At 31.4% G+C, this 21,021-nt stretch overlaps 1 protein-coding gene across 1 annotated transcript in view; it reads left to right on the top strand.

Moving 5' to 3' along the window:
* The window catches only part of PHIP (pleckstrin homology domain interacting protein), a 130,266-nt gene that overhangs the window by 94,485 nt on the left and 14,760 nt on the right, over positions 1-21,021 (top strand). Inside the window, exons 24-35 of the mRNA XM_054569644.1 lie at positions 618-737; positions 3,869-3,976; positions 4,532-4,656; positions 4,776-4,858; positions 7,055-7,166; positions 7,353-7,414; positions 9,446-9,601; positions 10,870-10,990; positions 13,544-13,669; positions 16,700-16,769; positions 17,412-17,462; positions 17,732-17,881. Of these exons, the coding sequence (XP_054425619.1) occupies positions 618-737; positions 3,869-3,976; positions 4,532-4,656; positions 4,776-4,858; positions 7,055-7,166; positions 7,353-7,414; positions 9,446-9,601; positions 10,870-10,990; positions 13,544-13,669; positions 16,700-16,769; positions 17,412-17,462; positions 17,732-17,881 (1,284 nt within the window). The remainder of the gene's footprint in view (positions 1-617; positions 738-3,868; positions 3,977-4,531; positions 4,657-4,775; positions 4,859-7,054; positions 7,167-7,352; positions 7,415-9,445; positions 9,602-10,869; positions 10,991-13,543; positions 13,670-16,699; positions 16,770-17,411; positions 17,463-17,731; positions 17,882-21,021) is intronic.

Below are 21,021 nucleotides of genomic sequence, written 5' to 3'. Positions count from 1 at the left end.
ATAAAAAGTAAGGGACCCGGGTTTACAACATTTTGTTTGAGAAAAATCCGAAGAAAAATTTTTTTGTTAAAAGCTAATTGTGCACCAAGATTGTGAAATGGCTACTGTAAAGGGGAGAGTAGTATTCTTGTGCTAGGTAGAAGTATAATGCCCAGCCATGGAAAGAATTAGACTTCTGTGTCTTGCACTAATCAGGCTAGGTGAGAATATCTTAGTCTAGTTTTTTTTAGCAGGATACTAGGGCTTTTAAAAAAAGGCTCAAAATATACTTTGATTTGTTACATGGAAAGTTTATGAAACCGATAAAACTTTAAGAGGAAGGGAGCTTATACTTTGGTGTTCATGGGAATATCTTGACACTTAATTTTGTTGTGGATGGTGTCTGCAGGTTTTTGGTTTATCTAGTTCTTTTTTATGTAGTCATTTTGGAGAGATTAAATACTGTACTGCTACTACTGACATCTTTCCAGAATAGGTTTTTAATACCTAAAGAATACACATGTTTTACAATGATTCCCTTCCCTTTATTTATTTAAGTACCTTTATAGTTATTTTAAAGGACAGAATGTAGATGAATGCTTTTATGATACTATTACTTTAAATGTTCTAAACCTTAGAGATTGGCTGTAGGAGAACTAACAGAAAATGGGTTGACGTTAGAAGAATGGTTGCCTTCAACGTGGATTACAGATACTCTTCCCCGAAGATGTCCATTTGTACCACAGATGGGTGATGAGGTACGTTTAAACTTTTAGAAACATCCTTTCTTTCTTTCTTTCAAGTTAATGTAAACATTTTTAGAGCACTAGAAACAGAACTCTAGAAGACTGCAGTGGTTTCATAAAGTATCTCATTCTAGATGTTTGTAACTATATACAGAAAAAGTAAAATTAGGATGGAAGCACTAGTGATTATCTTTTTTGAGGCTACTGTAAATATTACAATTGCAAATCTAAATACTGTAAAAATGGAAATTCTGTTGGCATGTTTAAAACTAGTATATATTTTTAAGAAGTGTTTTATTGCCAGTTTTTTAAATTAAAATATATTTTTCAAAAATTGACTTAAAAATATAGTATTATATACAATATATACCCTGTTCAAGAAAAATGAAATTCAGCATTTTATTTTCATTTAATTTGATTTCATAAGTGTTTCATTTAAATAACTTACAATGTTCATTATCTGTTTTTTAGATCTTTAACTCTATTATCTTAGAATAAGAAATATATCATTTTTAAGAAAATGTGATTGGCCATCATTTGACTATATACTTTGGAATATAAAATGAAAATGTAAGATCTTAAGTCAAAGTTTTCCATCCAGGGGTTCATGTCTCCTTATTTTGTGCATAAATGGTAAGACAAAGGGTTATCTGGTGCCCAGTAGATGAACAGTAAGAAATTGGGAATTAAAACTGGCTTTTTTTAGCAAAGCACACTTACTAGCTATAGAAAGTGGCAAGTGGCAGTTCACAGTCAAAAGAAATCCAAAACTTTATATTGCAAGAGTAATTTTAACAAACAGTCTGACATAATTCATGTAGGGACCCTACTTGCCTAAGAATCTTGGAGAGCACAGAACATTTACCACATTGTTGTAATTTAATTACAATGGTAGATCCTAACAGATCTCCCACATCAAGAAAATGCTTGATTATATTATGTTTAATGTATCATTTGAAGGTGGCCAGAAAGTGTGTAATTGCTTGTTGAATAATTTCCTTTCAGAATATTTAAGTTGTCTGTTTAATTATTGGTGCTTAAACAGATAAGTCCTCATTATTCAGTATGATACCTTCATACTGAATTTCAAACAACTGAATAATGATAATTAATGAATAGAACAAAAGTATGTAGAATAATGGATGTCCCCAAATGTTACTAGGAACTTAATAATTTTTTAAAAAGTTTAATAGCTTTAAAGTTTAAAGTTTAAAAGTTTTAAACAAGCTATACTATTTTTTAATAGTACAAAAAATACTTATTATCAGACTTCTGTGTTCAAGTACCAGTTCTAAAGGATGGTAGTCAAGGAATCACTTAAATTTGAGGTTCATAAAATGAGGATAAATAGATGCCTTGCTGTTTTCATAAGGATAAAATATATGTGAGAATACATTTTTTACTTTCAAGTTCTGCGCTTGTATAAACTACTTGGTACAAAAGCGAGGGAACGATAAACTAATTATGATCTCTAGTTACAATTTTGTGTTGCAACACAGATTAACTTTTTTTTTTTTTAATCATTTAGCCCTGACTGGTGTGGCTCAGTAGATTGGGTGTTGTTCTGCAAACCACAAGGTCACTGTTTTGATTCCTAGGCAGGACACATTTATGGGTTGCAGGCCAGGTCACCCAGTCGGGGGCATACAAGAGGCAACCAATCAATATTTCTCTCTCACACTGATGTTTCTCTTCCTCTTTTTCTCCCTTCCCCTCTCTCTAAAAATAAAATAATCACAAAAATTTTTGAGTCATTTATTTCCATTTTGTTGGGCACTGTATTAAGTGCTTTACATACATTTTCTCATTTCAGTCACATAATAACCTTATACAGTGAGCATTATCAACTTGAGATAAGAAAATGAAGCTTAGAAAACTTAAATAATTTGCCAAAGATCACACTGACAGTAAATTGGTAGTATAACTCCAAATTCTATGCTCTTCTTAAGCCTTAAGAAATATCTTTTATCATCCATAATCAGACTAATACATTTTAAAAATTTCAAGCATGTTTTCTATTTGGATAATGATTTACAAATGCCTTAACCTAGCATTTTAGGAGGAGGCAGAGTAGAAGAGTGGTTATTAACAGAAGAGGGCATGTTCTGCACCCTACCATGACACTACCGAGCTGGCATGGCAGTGGGAATATGGGAGCTTGTTAGGGGGTCAGGCTCAGGGTCTAGTGACTTTCCTATTGGATGACCTCTCACTGAAGAGCTCTGCGAGGAAGCCCTTATATCCCCCCATTTGAGATTTTCTAAGGCTCAGATTTTATACTGCTGACTTTTATATATTTAAGTTCTTAAGATAATGATTTTAATTATATACCTGCAATTCTTTTTTTTTTTTTTTAATGGTTAGCCATCCTTACCTTTTTAAAGTTTTTTAAAATTTTTAAATTTTTATTTTTAGAGGGAGCGAGGGAGGGAGAAAAAGAGGCAGAGAAACATCAACCCGTTGCCTTCCCTATGCTCCCGGCTGGAAACTCAGGCATGTGCCCTGATCAGGAATCAGACTGGTGACTTCTTAGTTCTCAGGCCTCCTCTCAATCTACTGAGCCACATCAGCCGGGGCGAATACCTGCGATTTTTTATTTTATTGAAATTTTAATTTATTTTATCCAGTACTCATTAACTTTAATCTTGCATTTTATATATTTTTAAGTATAGAAAGTTTTATTTATCTATTCTATCACAATTTATCCCCTATATCCTCTTCTACCTTCATCCATTCTCCTCCGCCTTGCAATTACCACGCTTTTGTCTATGTCCATGAGTTCTTCCTCTTTTTTCCTTTTTTGCTTGATCCCTCCATGTCCCAACCCTCCCCAGAGCTGTCAGCCTGCCCCCTATCTATGAGCCTATATTTATTTTGCTTGTTACTTATTTTGAATTCAAAAGTAAAGTGCTAAAACAAACAGAAAACCAAAGGTAACTGCCCTTAACCTTAGTATGTAACCAAAATAATGTTGGTTTGAACACTTTGGTTATAATTATGTGACATTAGAAAAACATGAGGTAAAGGAGGAAAAAAATCATAATATTATAATATCTTCTAGTTCAAAGGACATTAAAGTCTTGCATATTGGGTTTAATAAAACACAGTCAAGTTTTTAAATTGTGACTTTATGTTCTTTCTAGGTTTATTATTTCCGACAAGGACATGAAGCATATGTTGAAATGGCCCGGAAAAATAAAATTTATAGTATCAATCCCAAAAAACAGCCATGGCATAAAATGGAACTACGGGTATGATGTTTATTATTTAATAGCTCAAAAATATGTAGTTATGGAATATAGAGAAAATTGTATTGTTACTAATTTTACTAAAAGAAACAGTATCATGAAGATAACTTTATTAACTGAAGCAGTCTGGGGAATAGAGGGTATTGTATTTAACATTCTAAGAAACATAAGATTGACTGAATTTGTATGCTGTGATAGTTTATAAATTGGGTACAAAATATAATTAGAGTGAAAATTAGACAACAGTGATATCTAAGGCAAATATATTTGTAATTTGATAAGTATTTCTAGATTTATCAGCAATAGTTGAAAATTACCTAGAGGTCTAGACCTCTAAGTGTTGGAAAACTCTTATTTCAGTAAATTTTTTTTCTTTACTATTTAAACTTGAAATCTAATTTGAATACTGTATAGTACACAGATCTTAAGTATGCATCTCAGTGAATTTTTACTTACAATTACCTAGATGAAGACCGAAATGAAGAAATACCTTCTCAATTATGTTTAGCAATTTATGTATTTTGTGAAGATGATTTCTTACTTTTTTTCTGTTCTCAGGAACAAGAACTGATGAAAATAGTTGGCATAAAGTATGAAGTGGGATTGCCTACCCTTTGCTGCCTTAAACTTGCTTTTCTTGATCCTGATACCGGTAAACTGACTGGTGGATCATTTACCATGAAGTAAGGACTGTTGAAAAAGGCAATGGTTTCTTAGTATTGTAGATTGTTTTCAAGATAAATTTGAACATCTCATAGATATTTTTAGGTATGTGACCTAATTTATTTCTGTTTGTAATCAGATACCATGATATGCCTGATGTTATAGATTTCCTAGTCTTGAGACAACAGTTTGACGACGCAAGATACAGGCGGTGGAATATAGGTGGGTAATTTTAGAAGCCAGAGGTGTGTGTTGTTAATCTAATAGTGATTTAATATTTTCATAATTTAGAAAAAGAAATCAAGAGAAGTTGTCTGGCCATTTCTCAGAATATTAGTAGCCACGTACAATATTGTATCGAGTGTTTTTGGAGGTTTTTAAGAATTAAAATACTTTTAATCTAGTTGATGCTGAAATTCTAAACATTTTTCTCTTGCATTTGTTAACTACTATAAGATTGTTTATAACTATTCCTTTAGCTGTTTTATGTGTTGACTTAAATTTTTTATCCGAAAATATTAATAATAATTCAAAATTGAAGCAAAAGAAGTCTTCCAGGTCAGTATGTTTAATAATTTAATTTAGATGGGAAGAATGTTAAACCTACATTTTTTGTTGGTTTAACTTTATTATAATCTTTAAAAATTAATATTGCAATGAAGACTGAAAGAAATTTTAAAATCCTTTAAAGTTTCCAGGCATTTAAGATGCATTAATTTATGTCCAAAGGATATGCTGTTCATTAGAGAATTTCCTTTAGGGATTTTAAATAGGGCCACTCTGTTATCTTGGAGTGAGATGTGGTGCGTATAGAGCATAATGTGGCTTGAAGAATCACATGAATTGATATGTCAGTGCATCTCCTCCAGTGCCATTGGAATGCATTGGCACGATGACTTGTTTATTGTTATTGGAGTTCACAAACTTAGAAATTTACCTGTGTTCTCTGAAAAAGAAAACTTAGGAAAATGCAGGTTATCAAAATCAGAGTCTTGGGAGTTACAAGAAAAATTATGTATCATGTATAATTTCTCTGGAAACTTTGAAAGATGTTTTCCATAAAATAAGGGCGTAAACCAAAGATAAAGACGTGGAATCCACCTAGGAGACAGGAAATTTTTTCAGAACAGGAAAGAGCAGAAAGAAATTCCGAAGTAACAGTCAACAGAAGTCCAAGAATAGCATCTGTTACCAAGCATATACAACAACCAGACCAGAAGATACTGTCTCCCAAGAGTGCAGTCTTCAAAGGAAAGAAAATGGACTTGATCAGTTATCTAACATGCTTGACTTGTGGGAAATCATATTGAAAAGTATTGTATAGTTTGAGCTGTTAAAGAATGTGGGAAGACAATCATAAATTCTGGGAAAAACTAAAACATTAAAAGATGAAACAATTATTAAAAATAATATAAGAAAATGTGTGAGGTTGGTAGCAAACAATATTTACATAGTCATGATGAAGAAAAACTGAATATGAGGTAAATAAAATATACCTTTTAAAATACACAGTTGTATGCATAGAGGTCAGTACTTAAAGTCTAAAATAGATGAGTGAGGAAATAGGTCTACACTCATTATTTAGAAATTTGTAAGTAAATTTCAAGAAGAAATAGTTAAAAGTTTTTGTTGGTTTTGGTTATAATTTTTTACATTTGATTTTTTTGTTTGAAAGTCAAGGAAGGGGAAAAAGTAGCAAAAAAGAAGGGAGTGGTTTACAGTTTTCATATGACACAGAGGGAGCCTGAGAAGATAACTCATTAGGGTCTTTGAGGAAAGCAGTTTTCCTAATATGACAATAGCTGAATGCAGTTGGGTAAGTAAAGAAAGGGACTCAAGGAGTGCTGTTTTACAAAGATTAGTTGTTTTTGTTTGTTTTTTATTTGTTTTTAATAGGAAATGGAAAATATGTGCACTGAGTGTTATAGCTTAAGGGTAATTGAGATGAAGGAAGTCAGTTTGTATATTTGCTTGGTTTAGTTGTTTTTAGACTGGAGTCTTGATGGTTGGTTAGAGGGACTTAGCTACAGAAAGAAATTAAAGATAAACTAAATATTTGTTGAACAGAAATGGTCAAAATATATTTATTTGAATGAAAAGTTTGGGCATAGTTCTACTGATGAATTAAAAATGCTAGATTGTTAAAAATGTTTAAGGTAAAAGTGAATTTCTCCTTACCCTAATGAAATGTAAGAAATGGTACTATAATAGAAACTGGTTGCACCTTTGGTGTACTTATTAAATTTCCTCAATATTGCTCACTTATTTACTTATTTTGAAATTCATAGGTCACTTTTTCTATATCTTCTGAAATCATATAGACACTTTAAGTATCTTAAAGGAATATACTTTGGGAAAAAGGAGCAACAACAGCAGCTTTACATTTCAGAGTAATGAGATGGCTCTTATCTTGTCCAGGTGACCGTTTCAGATCAGTCATAGATGATGCCTGGTGGTTTGGAACAATTGAAAGCCAGGAACCTCTTCAACCTGAGTACCCTGATAGTTTGTTTCAGTGCTATAATGTTTGGTAAGGAAGTATTTGTTGTATTTTAGTTCAGCCTGACTTTCTTTGAATATTTTCCCCATCTGTTAATAAAATGATAGAGAAACTTTTTAAAAATACTGAAGCAATTATATTTATGATGTGATTTTATTTAAAAAATTGCATTACAGTACTTAGATTTTTAAATAACTGGGTTTTTCTTCCTTTAAGCTGGGATAATGGTGATACAGAGAAGATGAGTCCTTGGGATATGGAGCTTATACCTAATAATGGTGAGTGTATGTTAGGCTTTCCTATATGTATTATGGAATTTTTTAAATAAGAAATCTGATTTGTTAACTTGCTGTTTCATAAGGTTGTTAGGAAAATCAAATAGAAAATATTCATTCATGAAATATTGCACGTTTACTATTGACTTGGACTTTAGAAGCATAGCAGTGAACAAGCTAGACTTAACATTTACCCACTGGAATTTATAGTCTTAACAGGGAAGACTGAAGTTAATTAATTACAGAAAAACATGAAATTGTTTTTGCTAATTATTATTTATTCCCAGAAGGTGAGCACTTGGGAACAAAGATATTTTTGTAACTCTAGAGTTCAGACTTTTGCATGAGACATAGCGTAGATTCATATCCTAGCTCTGCCACCTTCTATCTGTGCCATTTTGTGAAGTTCCTTAAACTCTCCAAACTAGGTTCTTAGGATATAGCCTTTGAAATTACATAAACTAATACCTTCCTTACAGGGCTTCTATGAGGATTAAATGACATCATATGTGTAAAGGACTTATTATAGAGCCTGCCATGTGTAAGGGCTCAATGAGTAGGTAATTATAATTAATGTAATAACTGTTACCTTGCATATGGCTTGGCACATTGCTTTGGAATTTGGGAGTTAGCCTTAGGCAGTGATTATGATATCTTCCGGGGACTGAGAAAGGCCAGTGTAGTTAAATCCTGGAGATATTTTGTCTCTGCCTCATTACCTATCTTTGTCTCAATTAAAAAAAAAAAAAAAAAAAAACTCACATTACTATATATGCATAAAAATTTTCAAAAGGATATATATTCCAGATTATAAATAAGGATTATTTATAAAGGGTGAGAATATCAGGACTTCCATAAATTATCTTTTACATTATTCTGTACTGTTTAATTTCTTTAAAAATACTACTTTTACTATCAGATAATAATAAAGATTTTTAAAAACCAAAGAAACTTAACTTTTGACATAGAAGAAACAGTCATTTATAAATGTTTTTTAGTTACTGTATTCCAGGAAGTCAGAGGAAAAAAGATAACTTGGAAAAAGTAAACTCAATCAGGTAAACCTTAGAAATGGGAAAATAGTCTTTAAAACTTTAAAAATGTCTTAGTCAACTTGTGATTGTTTTATATGGCTTATATTCTGATTTTATTTTTTTTCCTTTGTGAAAGTTTGAGTTTGAAGTCACATTGCACTATTATGAATGTTAGAGAAATGAAGCTAATTAGAGTTGTAATGCCTGAGATACTTCTTGAAATGAATTGGTCATTAAGATACTGTTTGTTTCCTACATAAATATATCTGTATGTGGAGGGACTGATTTTTGTTTTTGATCTGTTTGGATACACATACATATACATCAATAGAGTTTCATTTCATTTTGTGAGGAGAAAAAATTTTGTATAAAAGTAGTTAGCATGTTTCTCTTACCTGGGCTTAGTTCAAAGAAAAACATACTTGACAGATATGTAGATTTATGTCATCACCAACCCCTGACAATTCTCTTAAAGATTCAGTAAGAGACTCTGTTAAATATTTAGGCATGCAGAAAGCATATTGTTATCGTTTAGGAGCAGTAAGCATCAGAATTACCTGTCAGTAATCATACTTTTTCTGTTCGTACATTTAAAAAATTTAGACTTTGTTTGAAGTATTCTGAAAAATACTACTTTAGTTCAATTTTACATTATGTAATGTTTTATCAGAGTAAAAATGGAGATTATATTAGAAATGATTCAAAACCCTTTTACATTTGTATCATTTGAAAAATTCTACTTCACCCGGTAAGTGATAATAAGCAAGTCGTGAGATAAAAAATTGGAGAATTATTATCATGTTTTAAAAAATAATTTATATTTTACCGATCATTGAAACATGTTTTTATTTAATGAAAATAAAGAATATGCTTACCAAATCTTTATAAAATTATACTTCAGTCTTATGACAATATCATCTCTACTTTCTAAACATAACCTAAATGTTAGGAAATTACCACTTATTTTCACTAAATCTGCATTTCTTTCTATGTATTTCAGCTGTATTTCCTGAAGAACTAGGTACCAGTGTTCCTTTAACTGATGTCGAATGCAGATCATTGATCTACAAACCTCTTGATGGAGAATGGGGTTCCAATCCAAGGGACGAAGAATGTGAAAGAATTGTTGGAGGAATAAACCAGTTGATGACACTAGGTAAATGATAATAGTAGCACATCATTATAGAAAAAAATGGCAGAAAGGAAAGGAAAAATACTATAAATCAAACAAAATATTCTTTCATAATATCAAGTCAGTGATTTTCAAACATTTCTAAGTGGAATTTTTCAAAATGCTATGTTACATAAGACTCAGATGATTGAAAACAGTTACAAGTGGGATTGCTTTCACTGAATTTAGAATGAGGGCCCCCCAGAAATGCCAGGGAGACTTCTGAACAATCTAATTCCTCCAGAATCCAGCTTGAAAACCCTTGACATATTAAGCTGACATGATATAAACTGGAAGAGAATGACTAAAAGATGGATTGTAATTATTTGTATAACAATACCAGTTTCCTCCTTAACTTTACATACATGTACATAAGAATATTTATAAGGGGTGGGGAAAAGTGTATGTGAATTGCTTTGCTTCATTAAAAGAAAAACAATAACCACAAATTATCTAGAGTAACTCTAAACTAGTATGGTGCTTTGCAGCAACCTCCTTTTCAGTAAGGAATCACCTTCAAACAGTCTAGAGAGAAATTCACATGAATAAGAAGAACGAAAAACACTTAGAGACACATATTGGGTAATATTTTCATCTGGAGTATTTTATAGAATGACAACACTTTATAAAAAGTCTCAAATGCTATCTTAAGTAATTTCAGTAATATTTTAGAATATGAAGTTGTCATAATACTATGTGTGAATGAGCAAAAATGGAGAATGACCATTGTTTCTAGATTTTTACCAGTTTATTGTGTGCCATAGTGTTAGTTACTCTGAGTCAAAGACTTTGGAATTGGTTTTCTCTTTTCTGCTTAACTAATATTAAAATTATGTTGTGGAAATGAGATAAGGTTATGTTTTGAGAAAGTCAGACGTTAAAATATTTGAATGCAATGTATTATTATAGTGTTACTGATAGAATGGATGTTAAAAACATAGATTCAGGAATGGCCAGGTTTTAATTAGAGAAATGTATGTATCTTTAATAGGTTACATATATATTATTTGTCAATCTTTTTTCTTTTAAGAACTCTATGAGTAACATATCTTTAGAATTTTGCGGTCTAAATGTGTGCATAATAAAAAATGAGACTCTTGCTAGGTTAGCTAAACTGTATTTCCTGTGAAAAGACAGTGACAGACTAAGAGTTGTGTGGATCAAAACTTGTTTTAATTCAAGAAGAATTGTCCATGAAGTATTTTAAGCAATACAAAATAAGTTTATAAACTTGCTTGTCTTATTTATTTTAGATATTGCTTCACCATTTGTCGCCCCTGTGGATCTGCAAGCCTATCCCATGTATTGCACTGTAGTGGCATATCCAACAGATTTAAGTACAATTAAACAAAGACTGGAAAACAGGTTTTACAGGTTAGAGCTGTTTGCTGTAGCTACTACCAAATAAAAGCTAAATGATCCTTTCACTTGTTTAATGATCTTATATTAGCAGTGTTTCTCAAACTTTAATGTACATAAAAAAATCACCTGGAGATTTTGTTAAAATGCAGAATCTGGTTCCATAGGTTTAGAGTATGACCTGAGATTATGCATTTCTAAAAAATTCCCAGAGGTGTTGATGCTGCTGGCCTTGTATCACACTTAGAATATGATACCTAGATAGTTTGTCTAGCAGCTAATATGAGCTATTGCTTCCTGTCTTCTGGTATATTTTTTAAAGCAAGCCCAACTGTGTCATTTTCTCCAAGATATCACATTGAAATATTATTTGATTTTTCATAGAACAGTATAAAAATTGTTTTTTCTTATTTTGCTTCTATTCAGTTTATGAATACTTATGAATGATGAAATTAGGAAATTCAGGGTATTTTTCATCATTATAGGTTAGCTTGAAATACAGAGTTGTTTTTTGGTTGTTTTTTTTTTAAGACAAAATTTCAGTTAATTCGCATCATCATCTTCTAGGTAACAATTTCAATAAATACTGAGTTCTAATCTTAGACAGGCTTTGTAGGTTTATTGCCTAAATTGTCTTGTTAAAAAGTGAGGGTAAGTATTTAGTTTTCACATAATAAAATCATAACTGTACTTTTCATTTTTCTTATGACTATTGCTAAATAGGCATAAAACGTTTTAATTCAAATAATACTACATTAAAACTTTGTTTTGTGAGCAGTTTTATTGCAGGTCTTTACATTTTTTTAATTTAACTTAGAATGTTTTTTATTCATATTTTATATTCATATTTTTCTACAAAAATTAGTGCCTTCTATTCTTTTTGTTATTTAAAGTATAAATCTAACCTGGCACTGAAAATTCCATTTGTTATTCCTTACTGATGAAAACAGGGTTTCTCAATAAAAACATTACTGGCATTTGGGATTGTCCTCTATCCTTTAGATGTCAGTAACAGCCCCTGGTTGTAAAACCAAAAATGTCTCTAGACATTGCCGGATAGCTCTTGAGAGCGCAGAATCACCCCTCATTAAGAACCACTGGAATAAAGGAAATTAAGATACTAAACTTTGTGTTCTGAAGATATTTCTCATCTTGCTTGGTGTTTCTGCTGATGCTTCCTTGCTATTTGTCAGAAGCATAGAAGAAATCAGCTATGCTAATGTGCCTCCCATCTATCTTAACCCACGTAGCACACCACTTTAAATCTTTTTCAACTCCAGATGTTGTAAGTTTAAGAGAGTAAATGGAGGAGAAATTCTTAACTATATCCTTCTTTCTCCTGGACCTCTAATTTGTTAAATCTCAGGCATTATACCTAGTGCATCAGAGATGGAACAAGACATGGAGGGTAACAGGGAAAAAATGCTAAGGTATGCAATTTCAAGTACATGACACCTTAAATAAGATTTTTGGAATTAGCCGAATTTAGTAAGTAATTTAGGAAACAATCTTTTGGGATACAATCCTTACATAAATTAGAAACTGCCTATTTTTCTTATGTGGTTATAGACCCAAGTTATGTTTTTAAGTGCTATCGCCCTGTTTCAAGCTTTTTTTGCTTTTCCTATATTCATTGGCTTCATACTCCTTAAAGTTTTTGGTTTTCCTCTTCAGTAATTCCCTTAGTCTTTTGTTAAGCTACTCTTACTTAGCCTTGCTGATATTCATCTAATACCTTATTTTACACACAGTTTTCTATAGGTTATTCTGAAGATTTCTTTAATTTTATTATTAGAATAAGCTTTGTGAATACTATTTTAAATGCACAGAAATATTTCTTATGCACAACTATAAATTTTTTAAATTTCATGTAATTGTATTTTTGTTTACCCATCATCAGTAAGATTTTCTGAGTGTTTTCTTCTTTAAGTAGGACCACACATACTGAATAATAATTTAGAATTCATCTTTGGATAGTTCTTTACTTTCAGAAATAAAATAATAAAATACCAAAATTTATTTTAGTATTGTCAATTCAGTGTTAAAAATAATTTTTATTTACTTAGCTTTCTTGTAAATTAACATGGTTACAATATTTTTTATATTTTCATATCTTATAAGCAGGCTTATCAGCTTTTCATTTTTACATGTCATTTAATTACCAGTGATGTAATTAGATGAGAATTGCTTCCTTTTTACATAAATGTCAGGTATACTTATTATCAAAAAATAACATCATATGACAGAAATATGTAAAACTAAAAATAAAAACTCTGGTTCTCTTCTATTACTGTCTCTATAGATACTCTCTCCCTAAAAAGAAGGAACTGTTGTTTATGGTCTAGTGTGTATAATTTAGACATAATCTGTACAAATCCATAATGTTGCTACACTTTTTTTTTCTTACACAAAGAGGTTATACTTTTTTGAAAATAACTTTTTGAGGTGTGAGTTTTGTACTTGAATTGAGACTCCAATTTGAAAGGTCACAATGTCTTGATTTTAAATTTTGTGTCTGTGTTTCTAAATATAATGAGATTAATTCTTCTGTATTTTGTTTATTTAAAGGCGGGTTTCTTCCCTAATGTGGGAAGTTCGATATATAGAGCATAATACACGAACGTTTAATGAGCCTGGAAGCCCTATTGTAAAATCTGCTAAGTTTGTGACTGATCTTCTTCTACATTTTATAAAGTGAGTTATTTTTCCACACTTAATTATAATTAATTTGTAATAATGGCAATATTGTAAAATGTCAATTGCAGAATACAATCATTTTTATATTTGTAATATCACATGATGTGCTATAAAATACCAAAATTTACACATGGCTCTGCTCAAAATAAGGAAGCATATAATGTCTATCTAATGTAACATTTAGTTCATTGGCTAATATTACGAAATCCTAAAAGTTATGTTCTATAGTTAATGTAAACAAACATGTATCCTTTTCTAAACCCAACTTGGACAATAATAACAACAACAACAAGAGTTTATTAAATATGTAATGTTTTACCTAAAATAGTTCTTTAAACCCAAATAATCTTATACACGGGGGATATAATTATCTGGGATTTGTAATTAAGGAAAGTCTTTTAGAGTGTTTGCCATCTGATTTGAGAACCTTTTATCTTAGCATTAAAGTGCCCCGTCAAGTTTATATACAAGTATTCAAGGAGTCCAGCAGAAGGCTAAATTTAACTTTTATGATGATTCTTCTTTAAAGTCGTTTACTTCCTCATTCATTGATCCCATACAAAGAGTGATAATTACACTTCCTAAAGCAGCAGCACTTTTACTTTCTTGTCTTACGGGTTTTATGTAACCATAGAATGAATTGAATTGAGCCTTCTAAATTGAAGCCAGAGGAATAAATCATATGTTTTGTATAGGATACTGCTCTGAGTTTATGTTAAGATTATTTATATTGGATAATTATTTCTCGTTAAGAGAAGACAATGTATTTTATAATTTAAATACTCAGCTGCTATTAGCTTTAATTTTTACATGAAGAAATTATTGAAGCTTTTTAAAAAAACATCTCCAGCTTTATTCTTTTTACACAGCATAATCAGAGGGTCCTTTTTTCTGGTATATTAATTGCTTTTTTTTTTTTTTTCCCTAAGGTGTGTAGGTAATTTTAAAATAAGAAAAAAAAACAGAGAGATAAACTTCATGCCCTTCCTCTACCGTATTCTCTAAAGAGCTCTTCTTGTTTCCTTGCAAGTGATTTAGGGACTATTCTTGCAGTGTTTTTGCATCTTTTCAGTAAAACTGATAATCAACAATTAGTTTTCCTCAGAGGACTGTTTATATAACTTGGTTACAATAGCTTATAGTATTTTAACTGGAAAGTTTTTAGTCTGTAATCCTATAAGTGTTATGTGGCTATTTGGGTACATCTATATTTCTGAAATGTGAATCAGAATCAAGGATATAGTAAATTTATATTTTAGTAAAACAATTTAGATAAAAGTTATTTTTATATTTGAAATAGCCTATGAAATTGTATTTCTTCCTTTTTTAATATTCTATTTATTTATTTTTTAGACAGAGGGGAAGGGAGGGAGAAAGAGGGAGAGGGAAACCTCAATGTGTGGTTACCTCTTGCGCACCCCCTACTGGAGACCTGGCCCACAACCCAGGCATGAGCCCTGACTGGGAATTGAATCAGTGACCCTTTCTTTTGCAGGCCATGCTCAGTCCACTGAGCCACACCAGCCAGGGCATATTTCTTTCAAGTAGTTATTGGGAAATGCCTTATAAGAACAGATTAATATAATATTTAAAGCATTCATATTGTATATATCTAAAAATAAACCTGACATTTTTTAGATATATACAATTTGTTAAAACCATTTTTAGCTGACAGTAATTTTTAAAATGTTATTTGAAAATTTTGATTATTATACTTTTGAATTGTTGGGCCAAATTCCAAACAATAGATCATACACAGTGATGTAAGAGATATTTGGAGATAGAAAGAAATGTATATTTAACCTTCTAATATAATTTTATAAGCAGGTAAATCTGTAAGTAATTATAAGGAAAAAAATAACAAAGTTTTGTATGAAAGTTTAGATAAGGGATAAGTTCTCTTCTAGCTATGAAGCTGGGGTTTCAGGTACGGGGGAGTGAAAGTATGTAAAGATGTAATGGACAAGGTAGATATGGATAGATTTGGGAGAAGATAGATGAAAGGAAAGCCATTCTAGGGATAAGAATGGAATGAGCTAGGAAATTAAAGAATTTTTAAGTAAATTTAGTAATTTAAATTGGGTGAAGTAGAGAGTACATGAACAGAAGTAAGGGATACAGTGGGGTAAACGTATGTTTTGTTCAGATCATGGAGGCCCTGAATGCTGATCTAAGAAACTAAAAATATGGGCACTTCCAGTGCAAGGGTTGATGAAATGTTTTAACATGACTGTTACATGATGTGAAAGTATGCCTTAAAATATTTACTGCAGTGTCTAATATTAATTGATGGGGAAGAGACATAAACCATAAATAGTAGATTGGCTGCTACAGCTGACAGAGTAACATGTGATAAGGGATTAATTTATGCAAGTGAGAAAGAGGAAGATGGCAAGAGATTTTAAAGGTATACTCACAGAACTTGGCCAATGATTGAGTTTATAAGGAGGCACAGGATAGAATAGTGAAAAACTGCACTACTGTGAAAATGGGAATGCTGTTTAAAAAAAAAAATAGAAAAGGAGGAAAAGTGGGGAGTGACAGTTAGGTTCAGACATGTGGAATTTTTAGATGATGGAAGGAATCTCAGAAGAGTCAGATCAAATTATAGAAATTTGGAATTCATTTACATAGAGAAGTTACAATATCAAGAGAAAATGAGGACAAAATTTTAGGGAATGACTGCATTAAAGAATAAAAGAAGGAAGGAACTAGAAGACAGGAGGTACATTAGCTTTCTCCCTTGTAGACTGAGTAACAAAAGAAGGCATTCCAGGCACAGCAGTGAGCTCAGCAAAGCTTGGAGGTGAGAATTGAATTGGGTCTGGTGTAATGAAATAAATAGGCTACAGTGGAGGCTGCATGTAGAGGGGAGGAGCAGGGTCAGATGTGTGTTTTGGCATCAACCTGTGAAAGAAGCCTTCAGGCTTTAAGTTTTATCTTAAAATCTGGTTTTAGTAACAGATTTAAAGGAAAAAAAAATCTCATGACTGTAATCTTGTATACTAACATTTCCTTGTTATTTAGGGATCAGACTTGCTATAACATAATTCCACTCTACAATTCAATGAAGAAGAAAGTTTTGTCTGACTCTGAGGTATTTAATATTTTATCATAATTATGGCATTGGTCTTATTCTGTATAAAAAAACAATAGTTTTCAGATAAATGCTGTTATGAATATTATTTTTGTCTAATGCTATAATTAACATAAAAATGGTTCAGAATTTTTGTTTCTGTGACAAAAATTTTTCTAAAAGGTAGGAGGGGTGAGACTTTTTAATGAGTGGTAAAGAGCTCCAGCATATATATTATAGATTTATTAAAATGTAAAGGAGATAACTGGTATATAAACAACTATAGAGTCCAATTGACACTTAAACAACTTGGGAGTTAAGGGAGCTTACTCTGCAGGCAGTTGAAAATCTGTGTATAACTTTTAACTCCCCAAAAATGTAACTACTAAAAGCCTATTCTTGTCCAGAAGTTTTATCGATAATGAAAAGTTGATTGACACACATTTTGTGTACTATATGTATTACATGCTGTATATTTATAATTAACCAGAGAAAAGAAAATGTTAAAATGTTAAGAAGAAAAAATATACATAGTACTGTATGTATTTATTGAAAAAATTTGCATATAAGTGGACTTGCACAGTTTAAACCCATGTTGTTCAAGGGTTCACTAATCATGAAATCTAGAATGTTTAATAAATTTGATAAATTCTTGCTTCAAAGGAAGAAGAGAAAGATGCTGATGTGCCAGGAACTTCGACTCGAAAAAGGAAGGTAACATAATTTTTGTTTTAGTAGAAGTACTTTATAGCAATTAAAATGCATTCAGAGCTTTTTTTTTTAACTTTTATTTTTAAAGACTGATTAAGTATTACTTTAAAGTTAGTTTCCATTACAAAATGCATGATTTTTCAGAACTAGGTGAATGGTATTTTCTATTATTTGAATTACTATATATTATCCTAATTATGTAAGAGTGCATTAAAAATACAAAATTTATTTGTGTGTTATTTTATTAATATTTTTTATCATTTTTATTTCAGGACCATCAGCCTAGAAGAAGATTACGTAACAGAGCGCAGTCTTATGATATTCAAGCATGGAAGAAACAATGTCAAGAACTACTAAATCTCATATTTCAGTGTGAAGATTCTGAACCTTTCCGTCAGCCAGTAGATCTCCTTGAATATCCAGTAAGTATTTCTGAAAATATTTTCTTTATGTGTCAGTTTTGCTATATACCTTATTCATGACTGTTACTTAAATTGCTTTTTATGGTTATAGTTTATTTCTAAATTTCATACACACTATCCATTTGGTTATATAGAGCATCAAAGTCGAATAGTGGGGTAAAATACGAAGAACCTGAACTAAGACTCCAAAGAATTGGGTTATGGTCCCAGCCCAACCTCTACCAGTGGTGCAATTTTCTCATCTAATTTTTATTTTTTTTACTCTTTTCTTCCCCACACTAAATTTGTAAATTTATCATGGCAGTTATTTAGGAAACAAGAATAATAATACCTACCTAAACTTCCTTATGGAGTTACAGAGATGGAATGAGAATGCAATAAAATAGTTTAAACTGAAGCACTATATGCAAATGTAAGGTGGCATTATTAAATATATTTAGGTTATGTCAATTTATGATCTTTATGGGGTTCATCGTAAAAGAATTGAGTACACATGATCCAAGTATTTATTTTTTCATGTAGTCTTAGAAATCTAAATTAGTTTAAAGTGAGTTTTAATTTCTTTATTCAGTTTATTAAAGTTTGTACAGTTCAGATAACATAACTGATTTCAATGAAAATAAAAATGAAATACAAGATATCATGAGCTGGATGTGGTTGTACTCTGACTTATCTGTTTATATATATGTTTTAACTTGCAATTTTGGAAATAGAGAAATTTCATCATAAATATTAAAAATGCCTTTTCAGCATTTAAAATTAAGAAGTATGGAATGTTAAGTATAAAAGATAAATTTTTTATTCCAGCAGTAATAAACTGGGCTAGCTCAAACCCTACCATCCAAAAAATTCTTTAGAGGAACTGAGCTAATGCCTCAGTGCTCTGGTTTTCAGTTCTTTTTGTTTTCGGAACCTGTGGATTTCCCTTTGTCTCTCTTGCAAGCCCAACTTTGGGTCTTAGAAAGTAAGTGATAATTTACTCACTGCTTGCAGGTGTTTGTATCCGGACTTTTCCCCAGAAAAGAAGCAATAGAAATAAGCTTTAATGTCTAGATTCTAGAAGCACAAGTATTAACATTATGCAGAGAAAGGTGAAGCCATGTGAGCCATTGTGAGGAAAGAAATTGGAACTGAAACCCCACTGGGACTATTGAAAGGCTTCACCCTCAATGAAAATAATAGAATAATTCTGTCTATAAAGAAGAATGTTTCTCTCTGATGTCAGAGGAGTCTCCCCAAGCTTGCAATATGCATGGATGTAGAGTCTAAATTTACACTTACCTGTAGTGTAGAAACTCATCAGGGGGGAAAAACAGCCCTACTAAAGTTGAACTAATGATAAAAAGAAATTGCAGACTCTGTAAGGGTGTGATCCATTATATATATTTGATAACAGAAATAACAAATGAAATATGAGCACCCTCTTCCGAAAACTTGAGATAATAGATTCTTCCAAAATACTGTTATACTTCATCAAATCTAAAACATTATTCATTGTAAGATGACTATTATTTTATGTACCACCAAGAGAAAGAAAAACTACTGCCAGTTACACTTTGATGTATCATTTTGGTTTAGGAGATAAATGGACGATTAAAAGCCTAAGGAAATAAAGACTAAAGATAAAAGAAAAATGTTAAAACAATCATACAGAAAATACAAGAGACCCAAAACTGTGGTCCAGCTGATGTTGAACTGAGGATCAGACTAGGCAGCTTTCCAAAATATGTTGCTATTTATTGACAGAGCAAGAACAAGAGGCCTTATCTCATATATAAAGTGCCTACAGCTGTATGTATTATTCTTAGTGAATAGGTAATGTATAAGAATTCATTCTCCCTTAAGTACTTAAAATAACAAGAATGATAGTTATATATGAACCTCTCCTTCCATCAGCTAAAGGTAGCAGCAGACCAAGAGTACTGGAAGAAAAAAAATTTTAATCTACTGTCTCTTTTGGTACTCCTTGATGGAGGTGTGAAATGTGGCTATTAACTGTTTCTTATTACTGTCACAGAGGAGAAGAGGAAACTGGATAATCTACTTTTTATACCTTAGAATGAACTATAATTAACTATCAGCCTTACCCCCAGAACATTTAAGGCAGATCATGTTCTTCACATTTCAGCTTCTATATGAAAATAATTGCTTTACATTTTGAGTTTAATCAACTATCCAAAGCAAGATTTTATTATTTTTTTTATTTTGTTTTTCTTAATGATACATTGTCTTTTTGCGTGTTTGTTTTTTTTAAGATTTTATTTATTTTTAGAGAGGGGAAGAGGAGAAAGAGAGGGTGAGAAACATTAATGTGTGGTTGCATTTCACATGCCCCCTGCTAGGGGCCTGGCCTGCAACCCAGGCATGTGCCCTACACTAGGAGTGGAACCCAGCAACCCTTTGGTTTGCAGGCCAGAGCTCAGTACGCTGAGCCACACCAGCTAGGGCCAAAGCAAGATTTTAAAAAGTAAACTTTTTGATGGAAATTAGCATGTTGGGTATTCTACTCCATTTATCTATTCAACAGAATTGTATTGAGTGGCTACTATATATTGTACTGAATGATGGAAACCAAAGATATGTATCAAGAAAAGTATTCTAGATAAATTTGACATTTAACCAAAAATTTTGTAAAACATTTAAAAATTTTTATATTATTTTCCCAAATTTTTCAGTTTGTAAATCCAATATGTTATAATACTAAATATCCAAGTAATTACAGAGTTTGTCAAATTAGTTCAATACTTTTAAGAGGATAGGGAGGAGGTTGGACACTGTTCAGATGTTACCATTGCATAAAGCAATTTTGTAATTAGTGCCCCACCTTCAGCTGTCTTAAGGGTCAGGGGTTCAGTCTTTTTAATGCTGTTTTTAAACAGCAGTCTTCCACTAATAATATATTTAATTTCTGTAAATGGCCCGGTTATTTAGACCAGATTTGGTATATAAGGTAGACTCATACACTGTTTCTGCTAAAATCAAACTATTAGTAAAAGATACTGGGACTATAATTTTGTGTGACTTCATAAAGTGGTTCTAAAGTCATTTATAGGTCAGACATTACAAAATATTTTGGTCAAATGCTGTGTAATTAGACTTTTGAGAAGAACTAGACATACTTTTCCCTATTCTCCCCAGTA

This window comes from Pteronotus mesoamericanus, unplaced genomic scaffold, assembly GCF_021234165.1.
Source record: "Pteronotus mesoamericanus isolate MK-2021 breed Mesoamerican mustached bat unplaced genomic scaffold, CSHL_Meso_final contig_20, whole genome shotgun sequence".
NCBI classification, from domain to species: domain Eukaryota; kingdom Metazoa; phylum Chordata; class Mammalia; order Chiroptera; family Mormoopidae; genus Pteronotus; species Pteronotus mesoamericanus.
This window is presented reverse-complemented; position numbering and strand designations above follow the sequence as displayed.